Source organism: Triticum aestivum, chromosome 6B (assembly GCF_018294505.1).
Source record: "Triticum aestivum cultivar Chinese Spring chromosome 6B, IWGSC CS RefSeq v2.1, whole genome shotgun sequence".
Lineage (NCBI taxonomy): Eukaryota > Viridiplantae > Streptophyta > Magnoliopsida > Poales > Poaceae > Triticum > Triticum aestivum.
In genome coordinates, this window is record NC_057810.1 from 651,325,583 (window position 1) to 651,337,640 (window position 12,058).

The 12,058-nt window shown below is 44.8% G+C and overlaps 1 protein-coding gene across 1 annotated transcript; it reads left to right on the top strand.

The window, feature by feature from the left end:
* Positions 1–8,089: 8,089 nt before the first annotated feature.
* LOC123139508 (agamous-like MADS-box protein AGL61) lies at positions 8,090–8,869 on the top strand. Its single transcript, XM_044559293.1, has one exon. The coding sequence runs from the start codon at positions 8,090–8,092 to the stop codon at positions 8,867–8,869; it is 780 nt and encodes a 259-aa protein (XP_044415228.1).
* Positions 8,870–12,058: the final 3,189 nt, after the last annotated feature.

Here is a 12,058-nt window from a genome sequence, read left to right on the forward strand (position 1 = left end):
CACGAGCAAAACATGATCAGCACCAAGGCTCCATGGGTGTTAGAATCATTACAGTGTAATCTAGATTATTGACTCTAGTGCAAGTGGGAGACTCAAGGAAATATGCCCTAGAGGCAATAATAAAGTTATTATTTATTTCCTTATAATCATGATAAATGTTTATTATTCATGCTAGAAGTGTATTTACCGGAAACATAATACATGTGTGAATACATAGACAAACAAAGTGTCACTAGTATGCCTCTACTTAACTAGCTCGTTAATCAAAGATGGTTATGTTTCCTAACCATGAACAATGAGTTGTTATTTGATTAACGAGGTCACATCATTAGCAGAATGATCTGATTGACATGACCCATTCCATTAGCTTAGCACCCGATCGTTTAGTATGTTGCTATTGCTTTCTTCATGACTTATACATGTTCCTATGACTATGAGATTATGCAACTCCCGTTTACCGGAGGAACACTTTGGGTACTACCAAACGTCACAACGTAACTGGGTGATTATAAAGGAGTACTACAGGTGTCTCCAATGGTCGATGTTGGGTTGGCGTATTTCGAGATTAGGATTTGTCACTCCGATTGTCGGAGAGGTATCTCTGGGCCCTCTCGGTAATACACATCACATAAGCCTTGCAAGCATTACAACTAATGTGTTAGTTGTGAGATGATGTATTACGGAACGAGTAAAGAGACTTGCCGGTAACGAGATTGAACTAGGTATTGGATACCGACGATCGAATCTCGGGCAAGTAACATACCGATGACAAAGGGAACAACGTATGTTGTTATGCGGTCTGACCGATAAAGATCTTCGTAGAATATGTAGGAGCCAATATGGGCATCCAGGTCCCGCTATTGGTTATTGACCAGAGACGTGTCTCGGTCATGTCTGCATTGTTCTCGAACCCGTAGGGTCCGCACGCTTAAGGTTACGATGATAGTTATATTATGAGTTTATGCATTTTGATGTACCGAAGGTTGTTCGGAGTCCCGGATGTGATCACGGACATGACGAGGAGTCTCGAAATGGTCGAGACGTAAAGATTGATATATTGGAAGCCTATATTTGGATATCGGAAGTGTTCCGGGTGAAATCGGGATTTTACCGGAATACCGGGAGGGTTACCGGAACCCCCCGGGAGCTATTTGGGCCATAGTGGGCCTTAGTGGAAAAGAGAAGGGGCTGCCCTAGATGGGCTGCGCCCCCCCTTCCCCTAGTCCTATTAGGACTAGGAGAGGTGGCCGGCCCCCTCCTCCTCTTTTCCCCTCCGAGGAATCCTAGTTGGACTAGGATTGGAGGGGGAATCCTACTCCCAGAGGGAGTAGGACTCTCCTGCGCCTCCCCCCTTTGGCCGGCCAGCCTCCCCTCCTCTCCTCCTTTATATACGGAGGCAGGGGCACCTCTAAACACACAAGTTGACACAAGTTGATCCACGTGATCGATTCCTTAGCCGTGTGCGGTGCCCCCTGCCACCATATTCCTCGATAATACTGTAGCGGAGTTTAGGCGAAGCCCTGCTGCTGTAGTTCATCAAGATCGTCACCACGCCGTCGTGCTGACGAAACTCTTCCCCGACACTTTGCTGGATCGGAGTCCGGGGATCGTCATCGAGCTGAACGTGTGCTCGAACTCGGAGGTGCCGTAGTTTCGGTGCTTGATCGGTTGGATCGTGAAGACGTACGACTACTTCCTCTACGTCGTGTCATCGCTTCCGCAGTCGGTCTGCGTTGGGTACGTAGACAACACTCTCCTCTCGTTGCTATGCATCACATGATCCTGTGTGCGCGTAGGAAAATTTTTGAAATTACTACGAAACCTAACAAGAACATCCTGAAATACCTGAAAAGGACTAAGGATATGTTTCTCGTATATGGAGGTGACAAAGAGCTCACCGTAAAAGGTTACGTTGATGCAAGCTTTGACACTGATCCGGACGATTCTAAATCGCAAACCGGATACGTGTTTACATTAAACGGTGGAGCTGTCAGTTGGTGCAGTTCTAAACAAAGCGTTGTAGCGGGATCTACATGTGAAGCGGAATACATAGCTGCTTCGGAAGCAGCAAATGAAGGAGTCTGGATGAAGGAGTTCATATCCGATCTAGGTGTCATACCTAGTGCATCGGGTCCAATGAAAATCTTTTGTGACAATACTGGTGCAATTGCCTTGGCAAAGGAATCCAGATTTCACAAAAGGACCAAACACATCAAGAGACGCTTCAACTCCATCCGGGATCTAGTCCAGGTGGGAGACATAGAGATTTGCAAGATACATACGGATCTGAATGTTGCAGACCCATTGACTAAGCCTCTTCCACGAGCAAAACATGATCAGCACCAAGGCTCCATGGGTGTTAGAATCATTACAGTGTAATCTAGATTATTGACTCTAGTGCAAGTGGGAGACTGAAGGAAATATGCCCTAGAGGCAATAATAAAGTTATTATTTATTTCCTTATAATCATGATAAATGTTTATTATTCATGCTAGAAGTGTATTTACCGGAAACATAATACATGTGTGAATACATAGACAAACAAAGTGTCACTAGTATGCCTCTACTTAACTAGCTCGTTAATCAAAGATGGTTATGTTTCCTAACCATGAACAATGAGTTGTTATTTGATTAACGAGGTCACATCATTAGCAGAATGATCTGATTGACATGACCCATTCCATTAGCTTAGCACCCGATCGTTTAGTATGTTGCTATTGCTTTCTTCATGACTTATACATGTTCCTATGACTATGAGATTATGCAACTCCCGTTTACCGGAGGAACACTTTGGGTACTACCAAACGTCACAACGTAACTGGGTGATTATAAAGGAGTACTACAGGTGTCTCCAATGGTCGATGTTGGGTTGGCGTATTTCGAGATTAGGATTTGTCACTCCGATTGTCGGAGAGGTATCTCTGGGCCCTCTCGGTAATACACATCACATAAGCCTTGCAAGCATTACAACTAATATGTTAGTTGTGAGATGATGTATTACGGAACGAGTAAAGAGACTTGCCGGTAACGAGATTGAACTAGGTATTGGATACCGACGATCGAATCTCGGGCAAGTAACATACCGATGACAAAGGGAACAACGTATGTTGTTATGCGGTCTGACCGATAAAGATCTTCGTAGAATATGTAGGAGCCAATATGGGCATCCAGGTCCCGCTATTGGTTATTGACCAGAGACGTGTCTCGGTCATGTCTACATTGTTCTCGAACCCGTAGGGTCCGCACGCTTAAGGTTACGATGACAGTTATATTATGAGTTTATGCATTTTGATGTACCGAAGGTTGTTCGGAGTCCCGGATGTGATCACGGACATGACGAGGAGTCTCGAAATGGTCGAGACGTAAAGATTGATATATTGGAAGCCTATATTTGGATATCGGAAGTGTTCCGGGTGAAATCGGGATTTTACCGGAATACCGGGAGGGTTACCGGAACCCCCCGGGAGCTATTTGGGCCATAGTGGGCCTTAGTGGAAAAGAGAAGGGGCTGCCCTAGATGGGCTGCGCCCCCCCCCCTTCCCCTAGTCCTATTAGGACTAGGAGAGGTGGCCGGCCCCCTCCTCCTCTTTTCCCCTCCGAGGAATCCTAGTTGGACTAGGATTGGAGGGGGAATCCTACTCCCAGAGGGAGTAGGACTCTCCTGCGCCTCCCCCCCTTGGCCGGCCAGCCTCCCCTCCTCTCCTCCTTTATATACGGAGGCAGGGGCACCTCTAAACACACAAGTTGACACAAGTTGATCCACGTGATCTATTCCTTAGCCGTGTGCGGTGCCCCCTGCCACCATATTCCTCGATAATACTGTAGCGGAGTTTAGGCGAAGCCCTGCTGTTGTAGTTCATCAAGATCGTCACCACGCCGTCGTGCTGATGAAACTCTTCCCCGACACTTTGCTGGATCGGAGCCCGGGGATCGTCATCGAGCTGAACGTGTGCTCAAACTCGGAGGTGCCGTAGTTTCGGTGCTTGATCGGTTGGATTGAGAAGATGTACGACTACTTCCTTTACGTCGTGTCATCGCTTCCGCAGTCGGTCTGCGTTGGGTACGTAGACAATACTCTCCCCTCGTTGCTATGCATCACATGATCTTGCGTGTGCGTAGGAAAATTTTTGAAATTACTACGAAACCCAACACTCTGGATATCCAGAGGTTAAACTATTCTATAGTCACTCTCATCCCTAAAGAACCTGATGCCAAGAATATGAAAAAAAATCGACCTATTTGTCTAAGCAACTGTTCTGTGAAGATCTTTAGCAAGGCTATGACGAATAGGGTTTCCCCTATTGGACATAGGTTACTGGCCCCATGCCAGTCTGCTTTTGTAAGAGGTAGATTTATTCTTGAGAGCGTGGTGACTTCCCATGAGGCTATCCACGAACTTCATAAATCCAAAGACCCTGGGATTGTTCTCAAATTAGATTACGAAAAAGCTTATGATCATGTCAACTGGGATTTCTTAGTGGAGATGTTAACTTCCAGGGGTTTTGGCCCTAAGTGGATTCGGTGGAACCTATCGATCCTTAAACAAAGCTCTTTTTGTGTCAAAATTAATGATGTTCTAGGTCCTTACTTTGTGGGGGGAAGGGGTTGAAACAAGGTGACCCTAGCTCCCCTATGCTTTTCAATTTAGTGGCAGATGTTTTCTCCCGGATGCTGATGAAGGCAGTTAGTAATAATATAATATCTGGGATTGTTCCTCACATTATCCCACGTGGTCTTATCTGCCTACAGTATGCAGACGACACGATTTTATTCCTCAACCCTAAGACTGAATATATGAAAAACTTAAAGTGGTTGCTTGCCTGTTTTGAAAACCTATCTGGGTTGAAAATCAATTATGACAAGTGTGAAGTGGTGCCCATTAATGTGAATATTGACGAGGCTAAAATGCTATCCCAAATTTTCTGCTGTAAAATGGGGAATTTCCCTCTTAAATACTTGGGTGTTCCCCTCCACTACCTTAAACTTAGAAGAGAGGATATCCAATACATTATAGATAAGCTCATCAAAAGAATTTGCGGCTGGAAAGGGAGATTACTCAGTTATGAGGCCAAACTTGTGCTGCTTAAAGCATGTATTACTAGCATTCCAATGTATTTGATGTCTGTGATTAAGTTTCCTAAGTGGGCTATAAATGCTATCACTTCTCAGATGGCTCATTTCTTCTGGGGTGACCAGGGAGATGAGCATAAATATCATCTGGCCAAATGGGGGTTAATCTCTCAGAAAAAGGAGTTTGGAGGTCTAGGGATCCCTAACTTAAGAGAGTTCAACATGGCCTTACTTGCCTCTTGGGCAAAAAGATACTTCACTAACCATGATAATGATTGGGGTAGGCTAATTGACCATAAATATATAACTGATAAACCCAACTTGCTTTGGGCCAAGCAAGGTGTGGGGTCGCCCTTTTGGAAAGGGGTCACATGGGCCTTTAAGGGCATTCGACCTTTCTTTCGGTGGAACTTGGGTAAAGGGGACAGAATCAGTTTCTGGGACGACACTTGGGTTGGAGATTCTTCTCTGAAAACTCAGTTTTGGGAGATTTATGAAATTTGTCAACAACAAAAATGTGTTGTAGCTGAGGTTTGGGATGGTACTAATTTGAAACTTACGTTTAGTAGATGTGTGGATTCTAGATTTATGGACAGGTGGCATGACTTAATTCAGGTGATCTCTGCCAAGACCATAACTAATGAAGAGGACCAGCCTGTCTGGCTTTTGGAATCCTCTGGAATTTATTTTGTCAAATCCTTTTACAATATGATAAACTGGGGAGGGGTATCTACCCCAATTTGGAAAAAGTTGTGGAAAATTGTTGTTCCCAACAGATACCTGGTTTTTTTGTGGTTAGCATATCATAATAAAATTCTTACTAGAGACAATTTAAGTAAAAGGAGGGTGGTTGATAACTCGTGTTGTTTGTTTTGTAATGAGAATGAAACTGTTCATCATCTGTTCTTCGATTGCGTAGTAGCTAAGCAAATTTGGCTCGATGTAGCGGATGCTTTTAATTTTAATATCCCAAATGACATGGTTGAGTTGTCATCCTTGTGGATGCTGAATAACAAAAAATCTGTAGTTAACATTGCTTGTGTTGCCTCCATCTGGGGGATTTGGACTATGCGTAACGATATATGTTTTCAGGGGACACCGTGGACAAGCACCCGGACGGTGTTGAGTCGGATCAGCTCATCTCTACATCAATGGAAGGTTCTATGCAAAGGCGATCAATCGGTGCTCCTCCAACACTGCCTCCTACTCCTGGACCGAGGAAGAGGCGAGCTGCTCAGGATCGCCTGGGCTGGGGACTGAGAGCGTGTTCCAAAAGACCCCGGGGCGGGGGTGTTCTGAAGGCACATCTGGTGTGAGGCTGATGCTTTCATCCTGTCCCCGTTTCTGCGCTGATGAACTTCTGAACTTATGTGATTTTGGGCTGCCCTGCGTGGCGTGTTGATGTGCCGCTGGTTTAGTTGTAGTGTGGGAGTGGTGTGCAAGTTACCTTTCTGGTTTGCTACTACTGGTGAACTCGAATGCTTTTAACAGTCTGGGCCTTTGCTGTGCCCTGCTTTAATAAAAAGTGGGGTGGGGGGAAACCCCTTTCGATCAAAAAAAAGAACAACGGGAAAGAGAACATCTACCCTCTTGGCCTCTCTCCAAAGTCTAGGGAACGAGCAGAGCGTTGAGAAAGAAGGAGAGCTGATTGGGGAATTCACGCCATTAATGGCCGGCCATGGCACTGGAATCGGAGAGGCGCGGTAGGGGCGACCGGCGGCGCTGAGTCTGCGACTGGGGAAGCAAAGGAGTTGCGGGCCAAGTGCATACAGACTGCGATCGATTCCTTGGGCCTCCACTTTTTTCGTGTATTTTTTGGGCTGCCTGCAAGAATACTACCTGGCCTGGGGCCCCTGCCTGCTCGAGGCCCAGGGCGGGCGCCCCGTTTGGCCTGGTCATTGGCTGGACGGTATTTCAAATAGGTACAAAACGCTAATAATGGTTGGAGCCTATGCCTTACTATGATCGCTTTGCCTATGTAGAAATGATGTTGTTTTTAATGACAAAAATGCTTCTCCTTTGCAGGTTATTTTTCGTTATACGCACTCACTTCGTACGTAGTGTATGCTACAACGAGCAGAGTACCAACCATTGTTCAAGACGGTGTGTACACTGTTGGAGCAGGTGGTTACGGAGGTTTTTTCTTAACATGGGTGACAGCATAATCTTCGGATCGGTCCACCATCTCTTTTGACATAGGCATGGTGTCGGTCTATGCACTCTAGTGATGTCGAATTGTTGTTCTTTTATCTTTTTGTTTATCAGACTACTAGTGTTTGGATGTGTGCATCCTAGTTATGTAGAGGCCGAGTGATACTCTTAATGCTTTATATCCCTTTGATGATACATTTTGAGATAATAAAAGTGTCCTTTATCGAAAGAAAAAAAAATAGGGAAACACAATTTAAAATAGTGTTATATGAGGAATTTTCTCCAATATAATTGTAACAACTTTCCTGGTATATTACCATAGTAGGAACCGGTCCTGAAAAATTGATTCGTAAGGTATCCAATTGAGGAAGAGCTTGATGAGACGATAATCCATTTCACCCAATTAACTCGATTGCAATTACCACCCCTTTAATGTTAATCCACTGGAAGGCCAGCTATATGTGCGAGGTGAGATACATGTGTGGTATGGCGTATGAGTTGTTAGTATTTTAGGTAAAAGAACAGCTGAACATCTCATACTGTTCATCAGTAAAATAATCCTTTCATAAATTCGTCGAAATTTCGTTGAAATATTAAAGCTGCTCAGATCTTCTCGTGCGGGTGACAACTCATGAGCAATCGGACAGAGAGGTGAGTAAAAAGAAATTAAAAATGCATTGCCCTGGATGAGTTGGCATATAAGTATACTCCTAAGGAATCTATTTATGTACAGGGCTGCAGGCCAACTAAGCACACGCGCGAGCACAACTATATAAACACGAGCAGCCGAGCCGTAGAGAGACAACAGGCGGCGGCATCATACTACCTCCTCTACAAAGAAACACTCTGTGAGCGAGGTATTAGATCGATGTCGATGGCGCCGAAGCGGAAGCTTAGCATGGGGCGGCAGAAGATCGAGATCCGGCGGATCGAGAGCGAGGAGGCGCGCCAGGTGTGCTTCTCCAAGCGCCGGGCGGGGCTGTTCAAGAAGGTGAGCGAGCTGGCCGTGCTCTGCGGCGCCGAGGTGGCCGCCGTCGTCTTCTCCCCGGCCGGCAAGGCCTTCTCCTTCGGCCACCCCTCCGTCGAGGCCATCCTCGACCGCTTCATCCCCTCCGCGGCGCAGCTCGGTGCGGCGGGGGCCGGCGCGGGCCTGGGCGCCGCCGGCGACCGCAACCTGGCGGAGCTGAACCGACAGTACGGCCAGCTGCGCGAGCAGCTGGAGGCGGAGAAGGCGCGGAAGGAGCGCGCGGACGAGGCCATGGCGAAGGAGCGCGCCAAGGGGAGCCAGGCGGCGGCGTGGCTCAACGCCGACCTGCGCGACCTGGGGGAGGAGGAGCTGATGGCCTTCGCCGCCGCGCTGGCGGACGTGCAGGCCGCCGTCTCTGCGCGCGCCAACCAGGTGCTCCAGGAGGCGCTGGACGTCGGCCGCGCCAGGAGCGCCAGCCGCATGCTCCTCGCGCCCCCGCCGCAGCAGCAGCAGCTCGTGGGCGGCGGTGGCTTTGAGTTCGCTAGCTGCAGCGCGAACTCCAGGAATGAGATGGAGATGCAGCAGATGTTGATGGCCATGCCGCCACCGCCGGAGTTCGCGGCCACCGGAATGGAGATGATACAACAGGGGCTCGGGCCAAACTCCGGCTTCCCCTTCTGAGAGAAGAAGAAGATGAGACCCACACCGAGTACGATCTGGAGTTCATCATGCCTGCATGCATCGATCGACTTCGTCACCACTCGGTCAGAAAGAGATTGATGGATCAAGTCTTTTGATCCAGGAGCGACTAGCCCGACAGCCGATTTTACAAATTTGTTTATGCACATATATAATAAATATATAAATAAATAAAATGTCCACTCGGGGTCATAAAAAGATGTCCATTTACCCTAAAAAATGTAGTCTGTTTTGAAAGCTCATAAATAAATAATATTTTTGAGGGAGTATGTATTGTTTCATTATTTTAGAAAAAAAATTACCCGGGCTTCTGCATCAATGTGTTGTTTCACGTAGATAGGTGAACAAAATACGAAGTGACCCCTTTATAATAGAAAACCAGGGCGAAAATTGAACAACTGAGACACTATCCCGATGGCAACCTAATCAAACCACTAACACCTACCATATCATGACCTCCACTCCAGGAGTTCTTGAGCAAGAGCATCAGGAACGCCTTTAGAAGTAAATAAATATCATATTTAACAAATTGGCAAACCCATTTAGTTGATTGCTTGTGCAATAGATTCTAAATTAATGAAAATAAAAGCCTTTTTTGGTTCTCTCCGATTGACAACGATGCAAAGATGCATGCAAGAATGTTTTGTGTAAGTTAGTACTCATTCAAAGCAAGTTAAGCTGGTCGATTTGTAAGATCCCGAGTCTTTAATTTGCTGGGAGATTCATAAGAAACATGTTCACCGTTGGATTTTTATTTCCAACCCCAATTCTGAATAGTCTACAGAAAATTGAACACAGGTTCATAGTAGACGCTGTTGTCCAAAAATGTTGCTTGGCTTGCTTTTTCGATTTGCTTGGCTTGCTTTCTTGTCATACTATTTTATAGCCCAATCAAATCCCAACTGCCATAGCAGGGTCACATTCACTCCTCCCGATTTTTTTGGATTTGAACTCCTCCAAATTTATTGAAGGACACAATTGCACATAAACAATTTCGTAAAACTTTGAAAATCATATGTGAGGTTTGTGGGTTGGACCATAGACATAGATTTTTGGGGTTTCAAGATATGGCATGTTGTGGTTTGTACAAAATAAACAATATGTGATATTAGTTTTTTTTCACGGGTCACAAATTTTCATATTTCTAAACCAAAAGGTTGTACATACATAGTTTACATCGTAAGTTATATATATATATATATATATATATATATATATATATATATATATATATATATATTCATTTTTAATTGTCTGGTATTATTTTGTCCTTCAAGAGAGGCTAAGATGCTCCACATATTGTTGTTCTATCATGAAAAGTAATTTTTTTAAGGTAAGTGTGCCCAAATTAAATGTAAAGGACAACAGAGCCAATCAAATAGTTTCAGGAGGAAAAACAAACCTTCATTTAAAAAAAATTGATGCCTCATTTGCACCAATGCCAATTTAATCTCATTTGATCGATATCTGATTTAAGTAATCAAACTGGATCGGGTCAGTTACTGAGCAAAATTAGCCATCAAAGCTTCAGACCTAATGGCCGATGATAAATGACAACGTGTTGAGGGAATTTGCTGCCAGCTAGTACTAATTCACGTGCATTAAAATGCATATTTTTTTATTTTATTTTTTTAGAAGAAGAGGGCGGCGCCCCTGTTCCATTTCATTGCATAAACGAAACGAAACAAACGATCCAGTACAGGCATTACAGGGGAAGTTCACGGCGGACAGCAGGCATACTGCCGCAGTAGCAGAAAATAAAACTAGAAAACTGCAGATGGGCAGGAACTACGGTGTCAAACACCCTAGTCTAGACAGCAAAAGGAGAAATTCTTGCTTGCAAAAGCTGCTAGGATGAACTACTATTAAAAACTGCAGGCTCTGCAAAGGAAGGACATTTCAGAAGGTGTCTCCACACCTCAGCCAGGATCTGGCCACAGCAATAGGGGTGGACTTCTTGCTTTCATCTCCAGTTCTTTCGCAGCCCACGCCAGCTTGTCCCTGGCAAACCCGGAGGAAAGGCACTCCCAAGAAGATAGATTTAACGCAATTTTCCGCCAGATAGCCTGCAAACCAGGCCAACAGACGTTACTGAAAACCATGTCATTGCGAGTTTTCCAGATTGCCCATGCTACGTCTTGAGCTAGCGTTGGTTTTCCCCAAAGAGGAGAGGGTGATGCAGCAAGTGTAGCATAAGTATTTTCCTCAGTTTTTGAGAACTAAGGGATCAATCCAGTATGAGGCTCCTCAAAAGTCCCACACGCCTACACAAACAAACTGAGAACTCGCAACCAACGCAATAAAGGGGTTGTCAATCCCTTCACAGCCACTTGCGAAAGTGAGATCTGATAGAGATAGTATGATAAGATAATATATTTTTGATATTTTATAATATAGATGCAAGAAAGTAAAGATGCAAATAAAAGTAGATTGAAAACAAATATGATAAGAGATAGACCCGGGGGCCATAGGTTTCACTAGAGACTTCTCTCGAGAGCATAAGTATTACGGTGGGTGAACAAATTACTGTCGAGCAATTGATAGAAAAGCGAATAATTATGACGTTATCTAGGCATGATCATGTATATAGGCATCACGTCCATAACAAGTAGACTGACTCCTGCCTGCATCTACTACTATTACTCCACACATCGACCGCTATCCAGCATGCATCTAGAGTATTAAGTTCATAAGAACAGAGTAACGCATTAAGCAAGATGACATGATGTAGAGGGATAAACTCATGCAATATGATATAAACCTCATCTTGTTATCCTCGATGGCAACAATACAATACGTGTCTTGTAACCCTTTCTGTCACTGGGTAAGAACACCGCAAGATTGAACCCAAAGCTAAGCACTTTTCCCATGGCAAGAAAGATCAATCTAGTAGGCCAAACCAAACCGATAATTCGAAAAGACTTGCAAAGATAACTCAATCATACATAAAAGAATTCAGAGAAGATTCAATCAATATCCATAGATAAATCTGATCATAAACCCACAATTCATCGGATCTCGACAAACACACCGCAAAAAGAGATTACATCGAATAGATCTCCACGAGAGAGGGGGGGAACATTGTATTGAGATCCAAAAAGAGAGAAGAAGCCATCTAGCTAATAACTATGGACACGTAGGTCTGTGGTAAACTACTCACAACTCATAGGA